Raw genomic sequence first — 20,835 nt, 5'->3', positions numbered from 1 at the left:
CCTTCTTCAAAATAGTATTTAGCTGTTTTGGGTTTTTTTACTGATAGCTTCTAGGCATGGAAATTCCTCCTGTCATCATGGGCAAGAAAGGGAATTAACTAGAAACATGCTGCTGATAGTCAACTAATAATCAACATCAAGAAGAAAAGCAACAATTAGCCAAACAAGAATAATATTACTAGCCAACAAGCTAATAACATTATTAGCTGGACAGGACAGTTGCTGAACATTTATGATGGACTTTTTTCAAACAAAAAAATAGTAAGCCAAGAGACACCAATTACATGCTGTCTCTATCCATTCTGGGTTTTATTTCTCCCCTTCTTTTCACATTGTTTTGTAATTCACGTACATTAAGATCTATTCAACAGGGTTGTCAATTACCAAAATTATACCTATTAAAATCTTGACCTGGATTACTATTATTCATTTCAGCCACTTTCTATTATCTGTTTATGACAACATGATACTGTTCTGCAGGCTTATTCATAGTACTTAGAGAAGCATAAATGTTTTGCTGGTGGTGAGTTAGGCAGGAGTTTGGCAGTACCGCTCTGCTTGCCAGCTGCAGCAGGTGTGCTGTGCTGTGGTGCATTCTGTGTGGACAGAATAACAATTACTGCCAATAAAAATATAGAAAGCACAAGAGGTTGTGCAGTACATTTAAATGACAATACTGAAACCCTTTCAAAGGCTGTGCAGCTAATGTTCTTGGAAACAAAGCCCTTTGAAACATGCACACATGCCCTGACACAAGACCCGAAGTTTTGCTTCAGCGTGATTCTGAGAGGGTTTCCTCACTCCAAACCTCTCCACCTGCTATGGCTGCAGCCACTGCAGTTCTTTTCAGTCCAAGATAGCACCTGAAAGAGACTGAGAAAGAGAACAGCAAAGCATGATGTGCTGAGAACAGCATCATGCTGTGATGACTAGTCGAGGGCCACTGCTGCTATGCCACACCAGGCCCGCATGCTGCCACAAGCCCTTTCTGAGACATGCAGGGAAAATGTAGCCATTCAATCACCCAGCAGTTGAAGAAAACAACACCGAGGACTTCTAAAAAGGTTTTCCTACTGTCAGGGACCAAAGGACAGATTCAGCTCCAGAAAGAAGGAAGATTCTGTAAGCTCAGTCTTCCAGGTGGAAGGCAGAAACTGACATCGCTTTATCAAGAAATTCAAAGCAAAGCCAAAGGCATAAGCTGATTTTGAAGATGACAAGATATTAACAACAACTTGACGTTCCGCAGGTGACTGCTGTAGCAGCCACGAGGCATGCTACCTTCAAGGACAAGGAGGATCCAGTGGTTTGAAGGGAAGACCTATGAACATGTAAGCATCAGTCCCCTTCAGGAAGAGATACAGTTGCAGGTGTTAGAAAAAAATTGCAGGACAGGATAGGGAGCTGCTAACTAAATATTTAAATATTATTTTAAATATCATCAGACTGGAAGCCCCCCCAGTCTAATCCACACTGCCAGCGGCTCGGCTTCCACACACAGAACAGCAAACTCTTGAACTTTAGAGTGCCAAGGTCAGGAAATGCTATTTGCAGCCAAACCCATCAATATTACTGGCAGGTAGAGCAGGTATACACGCAATAGTTGAATACACACTTAACAGAGTGTTTGCTCTACCTCTCAGGGATTTTTTTTTTTCCCCGAGAATCTGCCAAAATCTTCAGAAAAAGCCAGAATTTCATAAACTTGTGTTTAAAAGAATTTTACTCTTTTTTTCCAGAGTTCAGCCACACTGGGTAACTTACAAATGGAGTAGAAGAACTACAATGGTGTTAACTGATCACAAAATGGATCTTTCTGTAGTCATTTTATTGTCCCGTGTTTATGTCCAAAATCCTAATCTTATTTTAGCATAATAAGCAGTGAGATGGATTTGCTAAGATTAGTCTATGTGAAAATGAGATGTTAAGGTGTTTACTAGCTAAGGATTAAAGATATTTAGAGAGCTGCTTTGAAATGTAGTTTTTAAAGGATGCATTTGTTTGCTAAACAGTTCTTAGTGGCAGCTGGACTAAAAACCAAAGCTGAAGGGATTTCCTTTCAAATTCAAAGCTTTAAGGCTTCAGTTGGAGCCTTAACAATGCATACACAGAAAAGGGATTTATTTTCATCTTTAGTGCAAATATACTCCCTAGAAAGGAAAAAAATGGTGTCAAAAAAGCAACACTTGTGGCATAAGAAACCACACGAGCTTCTCGAGTGCAAGCCACAATGTGTGCCGACAGCTTCAGCGGCACAGAGTGCAAGATGAGTCACTGCTGTGCTAGTCACGGAAGCTCATTTCTTCACTGGTAACTTGTAGAAAAACATGAGAAAATTCCAACCCCCAAACTTCTTTTTTTTTAGTCATAGGGAAAGCATTGAGCAGTCAGTATGTGATAGTGGCTCACGCATAACTGTAGCTTTGGACTTAATTCTGCAAAGATAACTTCATAATGAACAAATCAAAGTTTGAAAAAGGAGGAAAGTAATTACCAGTTACTTTACTGGTAGTCTTAGAATTTAGCCTGTAACCAGCTTTTAAGCGTTTCAGGATTCATAAATACACGGCAGAGAAGGAACTCAGTGCAAGACAGTATTATGGCTGCATATTGCAGTATTTTAGATAAGATGAAACCACCAGAATATTTATTGTAAGCTTAAAGTTCTATGATTATCAGCAAGATTTTCTTAGATGTTGTAACCAGCTTTACTGTACTTTTTAATGCTCCTACAGCATCAAGATGCCAGCAAGCCTCTGAAGTGCAACTGCAGAATACACTGGTTCTCTTTGGTGGCAGGAAGTATACAAATTGTATTTCTCCATTTTGAGAGGAAAGAAAAGGTGAAAAGTCTAAATAGGGTTTTGCTGTGGGATGGTTTCAGTTTCTTCCCCCCCACCCCCCTTCATTGATTTATTCTGTCTACCTTTTTCATGATCCGTTTATATAAAAACTGATCTAGTACTTTGAAAAACTGAAGGTACTTACTCAAACTCCCGCAGCATGCAGTCAGGAGCTGGCTGAGTTGTCTGGAGTGGAATGAGGAATGTCATCCAGAATCTGGGCTCTCCAGAGTAAGACAGACATTGACATAGTGGACTGAGGGTAGAAGTCCACCGAGGCAAATAAAGAGCTGGAGCACACGACGGAAAAGGCTGAGAGCTGGGTTTGCTCAGGCCCTAGGTGCATGCAATTGGAAAAGACCTTCCTGCTGTCTTCAACTACTTAATGGGAGGTTGTGGAAAAGACACTTCTTGGAGGCACAGCAGTAGGATGAGAGGCAATGGACGTGAACTGGAACATGGGAAATTCCAATTAAATACAAGAAACATTTTTATCACTGCAAATATGGTCAAACACTGGAACTAGTGGCCTACAGAGGCTGTGGATCTTCACCCTGCAAAGCATTCAAAACTCAACCAGACCACAGCAACATGATCTGGGCACACCTGCTTTGAGGAAGGTGATGGACCAGGTGGCCTCTGGCTGTCCCTTCCGCTTTGAATTATTCTATCATTCTATGCACTGGGCTTTTATGCCAGTGACTCTCTGGGCCAGTGACATAAGCCAAGTGTGTACAAAGACCTTTTGTTTTGCTTTTAAATTTTTGCATTTTTCATTTGTTAAAACACAAAATATCAACGTAAATCACAAATAGGACATTTTAAAACCACAGTGACAATTGAGCACATTCCTTTAAGTACCAGTTGTATTTTAACTGGTTTTTAGCACACTAGTACACTGTGTGAGACATGACCAGTAGCCAAACTTGAAAATGCAAAGCATGTACTCTGGCATGGTATTTTATAAAGATGTCAAATCTTTCTTGTCAGCAGCCAGTCAGTCAATGAAAATAATCTGTACACATCTAATTTAGTCAGCGAAAATAGCTGTACAACTTTAACGCAATATGTAGCTCATTATGCTCTGAAGTGATTAAAATCCCCACAAAAAACAGTTACCAGATTTAACATATACTAAAAGTAACATTACATTCTGCTCTCAAAAGTACAAAAAATAACACTTTAAATATACACTGGCTCCTAAGCTTACAGAATCCTGTAGAATCTCTATCAGGAAGAGAAATTTGCACTTCAATAGACAATGCCTTCAACATCAAGAGCTCTTCAAAGTGCTTGGCAGAGCATGAGAGCACTATCCCCACTTACTAGATGACGAAATAAGGCACAGAGGTTAACTACCTTGCCCACAGTCACACAGGGAGTGAGTGGTACAGCTAACAGAGCAGAATTTAGGCTTTTCAGTTGTCCAGTGTAACCACCACATCTCATTGCCACTATTCAAGTGTAATGGCTTAAGCACTTCTGAGGAGCAAAACTTGTACAGCACACAGTAAAGAGGAGGGGTGATCCTGGGCCAGTCAAAGGCTGCAACAATTCCAACCCAAACCAAACCAATTTGGCAGTCAATAAATCAAAATGCACTTCAGGGAATGATCACATAGAAAATTATACATTAGCCTGCAGAGAGAATGCTCATTAAACATAAGACATATGGTGTTAGCTTTGCAGAAAGTACCGATTATCTTAAGCTTGACAGTAGTTCAGTTAATGCTGACTTCATCAGAGAAGTCTTACTTTCTGATCAGCAGATATCTTAAACACTGCTCTTCTACCAGCTAGGTACGCTTCTCTGGAGGGTCACATAGGAATGTGACTAAGGGGCCAAACAGCTCCTTAGTAGGCATGGATGTGTATGAGGCACAAAACCCCACACCGATCACGTGCGAGGTATGGACTAAGTGGTAGAGAAATAGCAAGCTGGAAAAATAAAAGAAGTCCCAAATAAATAAGGTTAAAAAAACCTGAAAGTCACCCATCAAAATCACCAAGAAACGCATCTTCAGATAGATTATGCTGTAGAAAAGAAAGTGCAATATGTGTTATCACTGCTTGGATGAGAAGCGATCCTATAGCCCAGCCCTCCGATGACAAATAAGCGTTTCAGAAAGCCTGTCCTTGAACAGGATGCTCATGAGATGACTCATTCACTGACAGAGACTGCTGATGGGATTCAGAAACATGTACACTTTGATTCTGTTCTTCACTGATTTGATGGGAAGGAACCGTATCTTGGCTAGAGTGAGACTGTTGACTTGACTCTTGAGTCAGCTGCACATGCGGAGCTGCATGTGAAGATCCTGCTAAGTGGATTTCTTCATTTTGTCCTTGATGAGCAATGGAGATGTCTAGTGCTTCCTTGGAAAGAGTGATGACATGCATTTGTTCAGGCTGTGGAGCCTCTATTTGGTTTGCAATCATATTGATACTTTGGATTTGTTCCGCTTGCTCCTGCTGCGCTGAGAGCAACAAGTTTTGCAGCTGCTGTGGTGGCTGAGCAAGCAGCGTGAGGTTTGCAGCCTGCTCTGTTGCCATATTTGAGGCATTTTCTGCAGTGACAATACTAATGCCTTGATTATGACTAGGCATGAAGTTTATATTATGTACTGCATCTGTAACCAGGAGTTGGATTTCCTGCCCTCCAGAGGTGGCAAGTTGATACTGCTGCAGCTGAAGAATGTTTCTCACTTCTGAACTAGTGTTGGTGCTTGGGGCAGCACTGGCTTCCTGAAACTGCTTTTCCTTGCTATGAATTTTCAAATGAGACTTCAGGTTGTCCAGACGAGCAAACTGTAAACTACATTCTGGGCAGGAGAAAGGCTTTTTGCCTGTGTGTAAGATACAGTGTCTTCTCTTGGCACTGGAATCGGAGAAGGACTTTCCACATATACCACAAGAATATGGCTTTTCTCCTCTGCAAAACAATGTATTGATCTCATTAAAACACTCACTTGGACAATGCTGCTTTCTGCAACTTATTATAAAATAAAAAGCTTAAATTATTATTTTATTTTGCTAAGTCATAATCACTTAAGAATCGTGACATAAAAAACATTCTGTAGTTCACTTCCTAATTATTTCTATTTGACTTCACAAACTGTACGACACTTTCATTAGCATATACTTAAGAGCTACAGAGATAACATAACTGCCTTCCTGTTATAATACCAGAGTTACAAACTCCATGCTGCTACACCTTGATCAGAATGCAACAATCCTGCACAACTGTAAGCACTAGCCATTTTAAGAATGTTCATTAAGAGTGTGGGCTTTAAAACAAAAAGAAGTGTTCAAATCCTAACTTGCTGCCTGATTCAAAGAGATGAGAAGTTTTACTGGAAACGTTTTCTTTTACATAAAGCCTACAACAGTTCTCCAGTGATTTAAAATCTGGCAAGCCTTTACACCATAGATCACACTGACGTGGGCAAAAGTTAACTAATGCTATTAAAAAGACATGACAGACTACAGGGAAATAGGACAATGCTCCAATAACCTTGTTACACACACATGGCTACTGCTCTGCTGTCAAACAAAAACTCACAGTAACATTTTCACATAAATAGTATAATAGTAAGTACATTGTCACTAAACAGACAATACACCAAAGAAGAATCTTACAACGTCCTGGCACACTAGTATTTAACAGTGAAGTACTTTCCACTACCAATTATTTCGTTAAATAGATCAAGCAAAAATACACCCAAAATGGAAACAAGCCCTGACCATTCTACAATTGAACAAGCACTACACCCAGGTATCAGATTAGAAGTTACTTTTTTAAAGAATGTAATAAATATTAGACTTATTTTACCTGTGAATTCGAATGTGAGTCTGAAGAGAACTTTTAGCTGTAAATGATTTGCCACAAATTTCGCAAGTGAAGGGCTTCTCACCTATCAAAAGAAATTTGACATCACTTTTTTAAATAGCACTTCCCATCAACGTATTAAAAACATTTTGTATTTTACCATACACAGTATCAAGTGTGTACTGGCAAATCCTCACACTTCTGCCATGGGTCAGGACAGATATCTAAAACTGAATGAACTCACTAGTTAAACAAGGGTATAGTATTTTAAACGTACATCTCTGATGTTTCTCCCCTTTGAAGATACTCAGATATCTATGACACCAGTGCGGGTGTTCCACATGGCACAGACAAGTTAGAAAAAGACTGACCCTGAACTGGTAGGCATTAATGCTAAGCTCACATGCAGCGCCATGCAGATGAGTAAGCCCAAATTTCCAAACCTGAAAGTAAATCCATTATCTTAATAAGTTGGCTGGCTTTCTATAAGGCTTCATTATCCCAGGTCTATGATATCCTAGTCAGGGAAAAATTAAATTATGGTGGGTTGAACAAATTCTGTTTGGTTGGTTTGGATTTTTTTTTTTTTTTAACTGCATTTAAAATTCATGTGTCTAATTGAGTAGAAGCAGAGGAGCCAAATCAAATAACAGAAAGGTTCGCAAGAAACAGATACTACCCAGCCAGAGCAAATCCTAATTCACACCATAACATATCTAGTTCCAGTCTCCTACTGAAAACAAGAGTAACTTCCCAAGTAGACTGTATTCACGTGACACAGCGTTACAAAAGCGCTGCCAAAGCAGAACAGTCATGTCAATGCTAACACAGAATCCTAGAATAGTTAGGGTTGGAAAGGACGTTAGGATCATCTAGTTCCAAACCCCTGCCATGGGCAGGGAACATCTGTCCCCCAAACTCCTTAGAATTTTACTTCTTACTTTTGAGATGGGACAGATCAATCGTTATTTCTGCAATGTTAATACTGGTGTGTGGCCTGTCTTTTCTGGAAGCAGAATACATGACAGGGCAGTTTCTGCTAGAACTCATCTTAGTTTATCTATTTTTGCAGTGTACTTTGCTAGTACGTTTCCTCTTCTCATTTCTCACCACCAAACTGATTTCCCGCTGCATTTAAAGAGCCGTATCAGCTTCAGATACAAAACTGTTGTGTGTGTCAACAAACACTGTGTTCTCCTCAATAGAAAATGCAGTACTCGTATGTATCACAAGCTAACACTATTCTGGACACACCAAAAACTCACAAAAGCACAAGTTTTGACCTCTTTATACCCCAGGGAATTTAAAGCTGTGTTATTTTCACTGAGAGAAGGAAATGAATGAGATACATAACTCAATCTTGTGCAGTCACATGCAACATGCTTAAGAACAATCTGATTTGGAAAAAACCCAATCGCCACTGTCTATAGCTATTTTAAAAGAAAAAAATATTCACATGTCATCTTATGAACTTACCCTTCACAGAAAGCTATTTTAAGAAGCTTATGCTTTGTTATCACAAGAAAGTAGATCAACATATTTATCTCTGTTATCCACCCATTTCGGTATCACCTTGACCCCTAAATCTCTTAAAACACCCTCTGACACACTTGCATTAAATGATCTTTCCCAGCCCATCTCTTGCCAACATCTGGTTTATTACAGTGCAACGAAAAGGCAAAAGGAAATTACTGTTCTGGTCCGCAGCACTTCATAAGCACCCACCCCTCACACACAGGGGTGCCCAACTCATTTAGGACATACACTTTCTGTTACTAGCTAGCTCACTTCAAGCCCCACACATGCTGGATATGGCTCTCCTGATAAACTGAATTCCCAGTCCAGGATTCTACCATAGGAGAGCTAGCTTGCATTTTCTGCAGCAGGCTGTATAAGAATGGGGGAAAAAACCCCCATCCTACAATAGGTACTACTTCTGCACTACTGTAATACCAAGTTTTTTGTGCTCCTGCACTCTAGGTGCCAAATCTCTTCATTAGCAATACTGGCATCATTATGTACAGGTAGAGCAGAAGTTCCTCCCACAGAGACAAGGGTCATTTGCCCAACATTGTTTTGTCTCTGTTACTTCAAGAAAAAACAAAAACCACAAAACGTGATGGACAATATTACCTGTATGTGTTCTTAGGTGTTTCTTTAACTGAGCTGCATCCATGAATTTGCGACGACACTGGTTACATTCCGGCAGCGAATGGCCTTGTCGCAATAACAAAAAAAGTGTCAGTGCATAAGTGATCCCCTGTATCTCTTCAGTGACCTTTGTTAAAGCACTTTCCTGTAAAATAACCACTTTGATATAATATAGGGAGAAAACAAAAGGTGATACACTGCCTCCTCCCTATCTTAACTGTCACACTCCTATTGCTCTATTTAATATTGTCATGGGAAAAGAAGGGACAGACATCTGCTCCCCACCGAACCCTTCTGTTGAAGTTTGTAAATTCTGATCTTTTTCCACTACTTCCTGTTTGTGTAGCTTAATCTCCATCGTGCTCCAGAAGAAAAGACACTTCTTAAAAGCTTGTTTGCCATTACTAGTTCAAGGTAGTGAGAAACTACAAGGCAATTTGCACAACAGGCAGTGGACACAATTGTTTATACAATTCCCAGCTTCTGTGTAACACAGACAGCAGGGCTAAAACAATCAAGTTGTATGTCAAAACCAGCATAACTGGTTTTTAGTCATCATGAGTCCTTCTCCATTAACTCTTTTTCTAAACATTCAATTTATTACAGGCCATTTTGTCTCTCTCCGCCTATCCATTGTTATATCAAGACACCACACATCAGGGTAGCAGAGACTAAATGCATCACTGAAGATTTTTCAGCTTCAGTCAATCTTTAGGAGGACAAACCAGCATGCACTGTAAGCCAGCTCTTCAACCCAAACTTGTTGTACCTGTGTGTACTCGATAGTGGCTCTTGAGCTGTCTCTTTTGGCTGAAGTATTTCCCACACTGATCGCACGTAAAAGCCTTCTGCCCTGTAAAGAAGACCACTTATTAAAAAGCCAGCCACATCCAAAGCAAGCATAAGGAAATAAATAAGTAAACCGGCACACACGAGAGAGAGAGCAGAAGTACTTTTTTCCAGAAAGACAAATTGTTGGGGAAGAGAGTTTCCATTTACCTTGAAATATTTACCTGTATGTAGGCTCATATGCTCCAGAAGAGAATGCTTTGTTGTCAGAGCCTTACTGCAGACAGTGCATGTGTATGGCCGTTCTCCAGTGTGCATCCGCTCATGGACTTGAAGAGAATGCTTCTGAGAAAAGCCTTTGCCACACTCGCTGCACTTAAAAGGGCGCTCCCCTAAAAGCAAAAGATGTCATTTTTAAGTATGGATGCATTATTTCTCATTAGACATTCTGACAGGGAGAGGCACTGTAATAAAGGAGTCACTAAAAATGACCTGAGTAGTGTTAAGGAGAATTAAGAGACAATCTTCACACAGCAATAAAAGAATTCTTTAAGCACTGCCATATAATTCAACATTTAAATAGTGAAATGATTAACTAAATTGCAATCAAGGTAAGACATAAAGGCTATGAGGTCTGCTGACAGGAGTAAAAGAGCAAACATAGGAGTCACCATAATTTGGATCAGCATGCTATTTTGGACAGTTCTTGCTGTAGACAACAGCCCACATTTCAGCAAGTCACTAACCCCTGACCCAAAAGCAGCAGTCTCTTAATGCCTACCTGTATGACTTCGTTGATGAATAGCTAAGAAGTGATTGTATTTAAATACTTTGCCACAGTCTTTACAGCGAGCTTCAGAACCTGCACGTTTTCTTTTTCCATCGGTTCTCTTTACCAGCCCTTTCTCATCCTCATCACCAAAAAGTTTATAATCTTTTAGTTTGATCGACCTCCTTATTCTACGTTTGCTGTAACGGCTCCGAGTGCTCTGTACTCCTTCTGATTTGGGATCATAATTCTCATCTTTCTCAGCTGACAGATCAACAGCAGGTTCTGAGCCACAAGCACGTTCATTTTCTTCTGCATCTTTCCTCGCTGGAGCCTGTCCGCTGCCAACTGTTTCTTCTGCTGCAGTGTCTTTTGTCATAAAGTTTTGCTTATTTTGCATGGAGTTGTTCTCCCTCAGCTGCACATCTTCAGCAGAATTTCCTCCCGATTCTTCTTCTTGGACATTCCTGACTTTCCTTGGTCGCCCTCGTTTTCGCTTTGGTGGATCTTCATTTTTCTTGTCACTTGCAATAACAGCTACACAGGCTCCACTATTAGGTGGAGCTGGTAGTGCACTACCTGGGCTACGGCTGGCCTGATATTCTGTGCAGGCCAATACCAAGTCAGTCACCTTCAGCAGCTGTGCAGTAGCCAGAATTTGTTCTGTGGTTTTTTCACTGGCACAGAGACAACCAGTGTAGATAAATTCTAGCAGTGCGCCAAAGGTGTCTGCAACCATTCCCTCCAACATGTAAATTGACTGCCCTATGTCACCCTCATCAACAAACATCATTGAGAAGTATTCACTGCTGGCAGCAAGCAAAGCTTTATGGGCTCTGAACTGCACATTCTCCACTATCAGAGTAATGTCACAAAGAAAATCCTTTTTCCTTTGTTCTTCAAAATTAGCTAGAATGGTATCTTTATGACCTTTGGAGTAGATGATGACCAGTTTCTCGGAAGACTCAGGAGTTTTTTCTGCCATTTTTATTGCAAATATGAAAGGAGGTGCCTACAACAACAGAATAGCTTTAATAAATATTTCAGAAGTTTGCATTAGAAGACACCAAATATCATTTGTTTTACCAGCCAACAGCATTCAACAGTTACTGAAGCAATTCTCAAGCCTCTGAACTTTCTTTAAAAAAATCAACACTGATGCCAACAGATTTTCTTTGAAAAGTGTTTTTAAATCATAAGAAATGGCTACAGATACTTTCTTCTTAGATGAGAATTGCTGCCTATTATTTCACTTGTTTACCTCTGATGTACTGTGAGCCGTATAGCATCTAAAAAAAAAAGCTACCCTTTCTGAAAACTCCTTTCACAACTAAAACAATTGGACAAAAAGAACTCTGTGTTTACAGCTCCTAAATGGTGTATTTGGTTTGCGTGGCAAGGTTCTGGTACCACAGGGGCTACAGCGGTGGTTTCTGTGAGAAGCTGCCAGAACCTTCCCCTGTGTCTGTCAGAGCCAATGCCAGCCAGCTCCAACACAGACCCACTGCTGGCCAAGGCCAAGCCCACCAGTGATGGCGGTAGTGCCTCTGGGATAACAGGAGGGGGAAAATCCTGCACACAGCAACTGCAGCTGGTGAGTGAGAACATATGAGAGCAACAGCGCTGCAGACCCCAAGGTCAGTGCAGAAGGAGGGCAGGAGGTGCTCCAGGTGTCAGAGCAGAGATCCCCCTGCAGCCCATGGTGCAGCCCATGCTGAGGCAGGCTGTGGCCCTGCAGCCCATGGAGGTTCACGCTGGAGCAGATCTCCACCTGCAGCCCATGGAAGACCCCACACCGGAGCAGGGGAAGAGCGTGAAGCATCCACTCCTGAGGAGGAACGAACAGCAGAGACAACCTGTGCTGAACAGACCACAACCCTCATTCCCTGTCCCCCTGAACCACTGCAGAGGAGGAGGTAGAGAAATTGGGAGTGAACTTGAGTCTGGGAAGAAGGGGGGTAGGGTGGGGGGGGAGACGTTTTAAGATTTGGTTTCTTTTTCTCATTATCCTACTCTGATTTGACTGGTAATTTCCCCAAGTTGAATCTGTTTTGCCTCTGACACTAACTGTTAAGTGATCCCCCCGTCCTTATGAGCCTTTTGTTATATTTTTTCTCCCCTGTCCAGCTAATTTCTCTTTCAGAACTTACGTGCTAAGCTTCAGCCTATGGAGGTGGGCATTAAAAGCAGAAAACCAGCAGCTTTTTTAGGAGCTCTGTCTAAAATAGGGTTGGCTATGCTATTAACCACAATTTGGTGTGTTAGGCTTCTTCAACAGTAAATATGCAAAAATTAAAAAGGAAAAAAATCCAGCCACTTCAGAAGAATCCACCAAATACTACTATAGAAGAGATGTGCCAAAAATGTCCATTTCAAGAGGATCAAATGAACCAAAGGTGAAATAGATTAGCTACCTGCCTTCCTAATTTATAAGTGTCATATTAAATACAAATATTCTATTTGTATTTAGTGAGGCCAACAGTTCCAATCACTGTAATGGATGCTGTAAGAAACTACTTATGCTACGTACAGATGATACCCAAACGCTGCTGAGGTGGCCCACAAGTAATTTTTTTAGCTCCATTCAGCTGCCAAACAGTTCATGCTGGAACTAAACTGTTTTATCCAGTAGGTTTAGTTTCTGGAGGATGTGAGCCTGGTGCTGCTGGAGCACCCCAAAGCAGGTCTGACCCAACACTGCCTTGCAGTGCATTAGGAAACCGGTAGCAGATGTTCCATGGAGAGCTTTGGTATTCAATCACAAGCTGACATCGTTAGTATTTTGACTGCAAAATCCAAACCAGCACATGTAACTGAAAACGCTCTCATCATTCTAGAGTAAGGCTGTAGAATGACAGAATCAGCTAGGCTGGAAAAGACCTTTAAATTATAAAGTCCAGCCGTCACCACAGGACTGCCAAGACCACCACTAACCCATGTCACTGGGGGCCTCATCTACACGGTTTCTGAACACTTCCAGGGACGGTGATTGCACCACTTCCCTGGGAACTGTTGGAATACACAGGGAAGGCACGCACGCTGCCAGCAGCACGGACAGAGCAGCTCCCGCCACTCGCGGATGAGCTGTGGAGGACTCAGGAGCACCACGCGCGTTCTGGGATCTGGCCCCCGGAACAGAGCGCGGCCCAGGGCCGGTTCTCCACACGAACAGAGACGACGGGCGCCGTTCGGCCCGCGCAGAAACCGGAAAACCCGCGGCGGGCGGGGCGCGGTAGCCGCGAGGAGGTTGGCGGCACCGCAACCGCCTCAACCGCCTCACCCGCCCCCCGTACCTCGCTCCCGCAGGTTCCGGCCGCCCGCAGGGAAGGCCGCTCGCACCCTCAGCGGGCGGCGCCCCGCGTGAGCCGCCGACCAGTGTTCCCCTACCCCGGCTGCCCTGCCCCACGGCGGCCAGGCGCTGTGGAGGGGACAGTCACACGGCACTCACCGCTCCGCCACCGGCCCCCTCAGCGCAACCGCCGCTGCACTTCCGGTCCGTGCGGCAGCGGAGCGCCTCGCGTCCTGACGTACCGCGCGCCGCACGGCGGGCCAGGTCGGCCCCGCCCCTGCCCGCCGTCCGCGCGTGCCCCGCGTGCGCTGGGCTGTGGGATGAGAGCTGAACGAGGCTGGGGGCGGGAGGCTTTAATTGTAAGAGCTCACAGTGAAGGGGCCGCTCCTGGGAAGCGTGGCTTCGCTCGCTGGCCGTGTTGCAGCGTCCCTGCGTTCCGGGAAGGGTGTGGGTGTGCGGGGTGAGGGCGCAGCCCGCGCTATGCGAAGCCGGGGCGGGCATCTCTCAGGGACAGGAAGGTCTGCAGGCTGCCGTCGAGGCCGAGGGGCCGGTGCTGCGGCTCCCGGTAGGGCCCTGCCATGGCGGCCCCCAGGTAGGGCACGAGCTGGCAGTGCTTCACGAACTGTGCCAGCTTCCTCCGGTAGGCCTGACGCGTCGGCTCCGGGCTCCGCGGGTTGTGCGCTGCGGGGAGTTAAGTGACATCTCAGTGTCCCCTCTTAACTGCATGGCATTACGTTACCGAAATTAAAATATACTCAGAAAGATGAAAGCTTTTGTAAACCACAAACATGCTCAACTGCCATCAACTTCCAGCTTTTGGGCTGTGAGGGGCTGGTGTTACCCCAGGCAGTGCCAAAACTGGATGAGGTGGCACATACCTTGACATGGCACTGCATGGCATGGTGCTGCCACATCCATGGCACAACTGTTCTATGACCTAAATGCTTTGCCCATAAAAAATCTAGAGCTGACCAGTAGTTCGGAGGAGGAAGGAAATGTCAAGGCCAAGAACTTTACAATGAAGATACTGTTTCTTTTCCCTCCTACCTTTCTGCCCTAAGCATATCAGTACTGAGTGCCAATTCTCAGAGCATCCTTTATTGTTTTAATTGACACACTGAGGCGAAGGGGAAGGAGTGATTTAAGACAGCCAAATCATAACCATTTTTTTCCCTGTGGATGGTACTTCATATCTCATTACGAAAACTGGACAACATGAAGAACTATGCTGTGAGATGCTTCATCCCACTGGCTTTAAATTGTAGGTAACTGCATTTTACAGCTTCTGAATGATTTTTCAAGGATAGCTGTATGCAGAGCTCTCACAGGAGTCAAGTTTGAAAGGCACTAAATCACTCTTGTGATATATGGTTCATTACTCTTTTTCCAGGAGTAAATCTCTCTGCATTCTATGGTTGATTGCCTGTACCTTCTTTTCTTGGATATTGGAAGCAATACAGCATTGTTGACAGAAAAGCTGCAGGAGCAACTAAACCACTGTTTCTTGTGCTTTCTAAATTTCTATTTAAATGTGAGATTAGAGAGTGACATAAGTTGAAGGTGAGAAGCCGTACTTCAGATAGACATACGACGTAAAGATTTCCAGGGGACCACAACATGAAGCACTTCGATCAAGTTTTTGATGAGGTGTTATGTGACTACTTAGAAGAGATATGCAACAGTAAATAATGCTGTATTTGCAAAGGAGATTTTTCAGTGTACTGGAATTGTGTGTCTTAAAGTTGGAAGCAGTTCTACCCAGCATTAAAAGATAACTTGGTTTTCTGGATTCCTATGGTCGAACAGTCACTGTATGAGGAGAAGAGATTTGTGCACTTGTATAACCTTTCAAGTGCTAATAATGATTTAATGCAATGCATGTGCAAAGCATTCCTAGCATGGACATTGTTATGTTAGCAAAGCTGTGCTAACAATAGAATGAAAACAGCCTTTGTGGACGAAACTATAGCATAAAAGCAGTTTGCTGGCTTCAGAACTGTACGTTTATGCAGGGGCTTATCATGTGCCTGCACTGTTCAGTGATCTTTCCTAACAAAAGCTATGCCAGCAAAAATCTGTGATAGTCCAAGAACATTCTGGAGGGCTCTGGAAACTGAATGAGGAAACATGGGATGTGAAGAACTTTAGACAGATAATAAAGATTACCATTATAGTAGAACTGCAGACTGGTTTGGATCGGAAGGGACCTTAAAGCTCATCTAGTTCCAACTCCCCTGCCATGGGCAGGGGCACCTTCCACTAGACCAGGTTGCTTAAAGCTCTGTCCAGCCTGGCCTTGAACACTGCCAGGGATGGGGCAGCCACAGCTTCTCTGGGCTAAAAGAATAATCTAAAAGAATAACTAAAAATGTAGAATACTAAAAAGGAAAGTAAAGTTTGTCCACTGAACACATTGGCAAAACTGGTGGGTTGAGGAAATGGAAGTCTTGCTTCAAAAGTCTCCAGCAGTACTGAAAACCAGACCAAAGGTACAGCAGAGCTGCAAATGAGGCTGTTGAAATCTGGAAAGCTGGCACTGTTCAGGATGATTGCAAATTATTAAAGATTATTGGCTGCAACTGCAATCTTGGACTGCAAACAAACAAACAAAATTCTAAAAAAAACCCAAACAAATATGAACACAGGAGACAAAGCTTAAACAACTTCCCTCAGTGGAGTAGTCCTAACCTCTGGTAGACCCATGAGGTGTGTTACTTTATTATTATTTTGTGGGCTGAGTATGAACCACTTGATTTTAGTTTTTGACTGCCTATCTTTGTTATGGAAAAGTAAGGTCAATTGGGCTGTTGATTAACTAATAAAGAAGTTAAAAATAACATAATGATACTTTGAATCACATTAGTGTTAAGATATTCCCAGATAATTTCACAAATAAGCAGACTGATAAATAACATTTCATTTCTTTGTGCTAAAAACTTAAAAATCTAATTAAATCTGCAAGAATATCTATTTTTTCATACTGTGTTAACTTAGTGTTTCCATGGAAAAGAAAGGCTTTTTTGAAAACAACAGGTGTTCTATGTGCACTTAGGCTGTTTTTCAGTACAATTAGCCCTCCCATTTACATATTTAGCTGATGTGTTGTTGGAGATATGTATGATCAGGAAGCTATCTTCAAGTTATCTGCAAGGCAAAGCTTGTTAATAAGTTTTATTTGACCACCTGATACAGCTGAAGAAAGGTAAGCATTCAGGCACCTGAACTGTTCCTCAGACAGTATTTCAGCTGCATTTTATTACAGTAGTTTTAGTCAATTTTAAAGACAATTCAGGTTGTCTATGACTAGTTTAAAATGTAGTACTATCCAGATTATAACATTTTACTTTCTGCTTAAAAACTCCCAACAATGCATGTTAGAAATGTTTTTAAGGTCACCGGAGTGTTGGTGATAAAATGTCATTAAGTCTTATAATTTGTGAGAGATCACCTACCTATCTACTTACCCTATTAACCTTATTTTCCTTCCTTCCTTCAAGTACACATCTTCAAGAAACTTGGCAGTTTGTACTTAAATCAGTATATAATAGTATTTTCTCAAGTTGCACATAAGAAAACTACACAAATTGATTATCTATGTTGTATCAGATGATTTACTGCATTTATATAATTCATTATTTTTAATAGCATATTATTTATACTCTACCTTTTAAATGGCAGGCGACAAACAGCAGAGCAGTTTTTTTTACACTTAGGAATGGAAACTTTGGCTTTAAGCAGCCTACTTCATTAAGAGCTTTTATTAGAGAAGTTGCTACTCCCTAAAGAGAGAAAACAGTTACAGAAGACCATTACAGAAATCTTAAGTCAAAGCCTGATCCTGTTGTCATACAAATCTAATAATACAGGATGATATCTAAGTTGTGAATTGTAGAAGATAAGAAATAGTATAAGATAGGGAGGGAAGTGACTATAAATCATTTTTTGTTTCATGCTCATGGCTCAAAATGTAACCCACTATGCTTAAATGATTCCAGATAGACTTGTGTCTACCCTGGTTTCAAAAATCAAAGCAAAATGTAATCTTACAATATATGAAAAATGACAGAGTCAGAAAATCCATTATATGATATTGCAGTTTGTTGTTCCCCTCTGATGGTCTTACTCGCATTTTTTCCATTAAAGCTAAAAATATATATTATTATAAAGCTTTAAAAAAATCCTCTCAATTGCAAGTACACAATTTTCAATTTAATATAATCCCATAATAAACGTAAGACTCATATTGCATTAAAAATGAAATAAACTGGGTGGAATATACTATACATTGCAAAATCCTCTTTTAAAATTAAAATTTTTTAAAATTAAAAAAAAGGAAAGCAAAAACTGGCCTGTTCAAGGTATCCAGTCAAAGGAAGTGCAGTGAGTAGTATTGGTTCCTTTACTGGAGGGAGTTTACGTGGAAGCTTCAGATTCCAGTACTTCTCTGGTAACCTAAACAGATAAAAATAAGCACTTTTCAGATGTGTAAACAGTGACATGATTAAAGATTAAAATGCAGTTAGTATATTCACCTCATAAACTTCAGAAGTTTTTCTTCACTTTCAAAAACATATATCTTCTCTTTATATTTTGCTGAGTACTCAATGTTGCCAGGCACCAAAGCTTCATATCTGAGGAGACGGAGCAAGAAAAAGTATTAATTCACAAGAAATGTAAAACATCATTTCATAGAATCATAGAATCATAGAATAGTAAGGGTTGGAAAGGACCTTAAGATCATCTAGTTCCAACCCCCCTGCCATGGGCAGGGACACCTCGCACTAAACCATGTGGCCCAAGGCTCTGTCCAACCTGGCCTTGAACACCGCCAGGGATGGAGCATCCACAACCTCCCTGGGCAACCCATTCCAGTGCCTCCCCACCCTCACTGTAAAGAACTTCTTCCTTATATCTAATCTAAACTTCCTCTGTTTAAGTTTGAACCCATTACCCCTTGTCCTATCACTACAGTCCCTAAGGGAGAGTCCCTCCCCAGCATCCTTATAGACCCCCTTCAGATACTGGAAGGCTGCTATGAGGTCTGCACGCAGCCTTCTCTTCTCCAGGCTGAACAGCCCCAACTCTCTCAGCCTGTCTTCATACGGGAGGTGCTCCAGCCCCCTTATCATCCTCGTGGCCCTCCTCTGGACTCGCTCCAACAGCTCCATGTCCTTTTTATGTTGAGGACACCAGAACTGTACGCAGTACTCCAAGTGGGGTCTCAGGAGAGCAGAGTAGAGGGGCAGGATCACCTCCTTCGACCTGCTGGTCACGCTTCTTTTGATGCAGCCCAGGATACGGTTGGCTTTCTGGGCTGCAAGCGCACACTGCCGGCTCATGTTAAGCTTCTCGTCAACCAACACCCCCAAGTCCTTTTCTGCAGGGCTGCTCTGAATCTGTTCTCTTCCCAACCTGTAGCAGTGCCTGGGATTGCCCCGACCCAGGTGTAGGACCTTGCGCTTGGCTTGGTTAAACTTCACAAGGCTGGCATCAGCCCACCTCACAAGCGTGTCAAGGTCCCTCTGGATGGCATCCCTTCCCTCCAGCGTATCAACCGAACCACACAGCTTGGTGTCGTCGGCAAACTTGCTGAGGGCGCACTCAATCCCACTGTCCATGTCGCCGACAAAGATGTTGAACAGGACCGGTCCCAACACCAATCCCTGAGGGACACCACTCGTTGCAGGTTTCCAACTGGACATCGAGCCATTCACCACAACTCTTTGCGTGCGGCCATCGAGCCAGTTTTTTATCCACCGAGTGGTCCATCTATCAAATTGATGTCTCTCCAATTTAGAGACAAGGATGTCGTGCGGGACAGTGTCGAACGCTTTGCACAAGTCCAGGTAGATGACGTCAACTGCTCTGCCCCTGTCCTTCAGTTCCGTGGCTCCATCATAGAAGGCCACCAAATTGGTCAGGCAGGATTTCCGCTTAGTGAAGCCATGTTGGCTGTCACCAGCCACCTCGCTGTTTTTCATGTGCCTTAGCGTGTTTTCCAGGAGAAACTGCTCCAAGATTTTGCCAGGCACAGAGGTGAGACTGACTGGTCTGTAGTTCCCTGGGTCTTCCACCTTCCCCTTCTTGAAAATGGGGGTTATATTACCCTTCTTCCAGTCATCAGGAACTTCACCTGACTGCCAGGATTTGTGCGATGTAAATTCAAGAGCTACTGGGAGCCTTTGGTAATTTAGCAAATATAGGAACTACAAAAAAGTAGCAATTGGATCATCCGAGTTTCCACCACAGGACTGACACAAGGCTCAAAATCTGAGAGTCTCTGGCTCAAAATCTGCTTATTAAGGGACTTTTATAGTGTTTCTTTAGAGCTCTTCTAGTAAAGATGCCAAGCACACTTGTTCAGGAGATTAAGAAGGGACAGTATAGAATTGACTATTACACTTCTACCTTGATGAGAAATTCCTGCACACTGAGGAAATCAGTGGTGGAACTTTTTCAATCTTTTATAAAAATCATAATAGAAAGTTTTGCATCTGCAGAGGTTTTCTGAGGTTTGTTTGAACTTTTGAGGGCTTATGATAGAGAAAACTCAAATTATATCCAAGCAGTCTTCATCACAAAAAACAGTAACACAGATTGTTGTAGAACCTCTGGCCATATGAGTTTCAAAAAGTGATTCTACATTGATTTCCAAAGCCACAAGCACAATATAGAGAATCGTAATTGCTTTTCCTGTCCAAACCCTGAACACTATTATTGAAAGTATTTCCTCATTAATGTGTTAATGTAGGACACATAGCCTGTAATTCAGATTATGAAAACTGCAGTTATGTACCTCTGTTTTCCATCCAGGTAAGTGACTGGACAGCATCCGTGCATTTGAGCACTTACAGGGAATGAGGCCTTCACTTCTGCTGCAGTCAGTTTCTTTGGTAGCATATCTGAGGGTGGGAGAGGGTGAGGTGCCAGTGGTGACACATAAACCTCTGGTCTGCTCAAGAATTTCTGTAGAAAAAGAAATTAAATGGTTTTATAATGAAAGAAGCACTGTTAAGACTGTTAAGTCAAAACTCCAGAGGACTGGCTCACACGATTTAGATACTTGTTTCTTGTACAGCACCTCTCTTAGTGTGCTGGTAGTGCTGCTGCTGCTGCTTTCAGGTTAGTAATTTCTTTTCCAACCCACCCTCCGTTGAAGTCACTA

General features: G+C 42.4%; 2 protein-coding genes across 9 annotated transcripts in view; both read right to left on the bottom strand.

Annotated features, from left to right (window-relative positions):
* Positions 1-259: 259 nt before the first annotated feature.
* ZBTB24 (zinc finger and BTB domain containing 24) lies at positions 260-14,121 on the bottom strand. 6 transcript variants are annotated; one of them, XR_003991952.1, is made up of 8 exons: positions 13,830-13,888; positions 10,394-11,393; positions 9,837-10,004; positions 9,593-9,676; positions 8,806-8,889; positions 6,676-6,757; positions 4,203-5,775; positions 260-3,294 (listed from the first exon to the last, which is right to left on the bottom strand). XR_003991952.1 is itself a non-coding variant. In XM_030490199.1 (7 exons), exons 2-7 carry the CDS (start codon positions 11,364-11,366, stop codon positions 4,965-4,967), a joined length of 2,202 nt encoding a protein of 733 aa, XP_030346059.1. In that variant the 5' UTR covers positions 11,367-11,393; positions 14,042-14,121; the 3' UTR covers positions 260-4,964. The 6 variants fall into 6 exon arrangements, 4 of the variants coding, with proteins under 4 accessions (XP_030346059.1, XP_030346058.1, XP_030346060.1 ...); XR_003991951.1 differs by having other exon boundaries at positions 281-873; positions 2,989-5,775; XM_030490199.1 differs by lacking the exon at positions 13,830-13,888 and adding an exon at positions 14,042-14,121 and having other exon boundaries at positions 260-5,775.
* Positions 14,049-20,835, bottom strand: part of AK9 (adenylate kinase 9) — a 71,940-nt gene continuing 65,153 nt past the window's right edge. For 2 of the 3 annotated variants that reach the window (XM_030490194.1, XM_030490195.1), the window contains 5 exons: positions 20,467-20,636; positions 18,203-18,301; positions 18,020-18,122; positions 17,335-17,449; positions 14,149-14,351 (listed from right to left, as the gene is read on the bottom strand). In XM_030490194.1, coding sequence (XP_030346054.1) covers positions 14,149-14,351; positions 17,335-17,449; positions 18,020-18,122; positions 18,203-18,301; positions 20,467-20,636 — 690 coding nt within the window. Of the gene's footprint in view, positions 14,352-17,334; positions 17,450-18,019; positions 18,123-18,202; positions 18,302-20,466; positions 20,637-20,835 lie in introns of all 3 variants that reach the window. The other variant, XM_030490193.1, reaches the window with a different exon arrangement.

This window comes from Strigops habroptila, chromosome 6 (genome assembly GCF_004027225.2).
Source record: "Strigops habroptila isolate Jane chromosome 6, bStrHab1.2.pri, whole genome shotgun sequence".
Lineage (NCBI taxonomy): Eukaryota > Metazoa > Chordata > Aves > Psittaciformes > Psittacidae > Strigops > Strigops habroptila.
The sequence above is the reverse complement of the archived record's forward strand: the minus strand, read 5'-3'. Positions and strand labels throughout refer to the sequence as shown.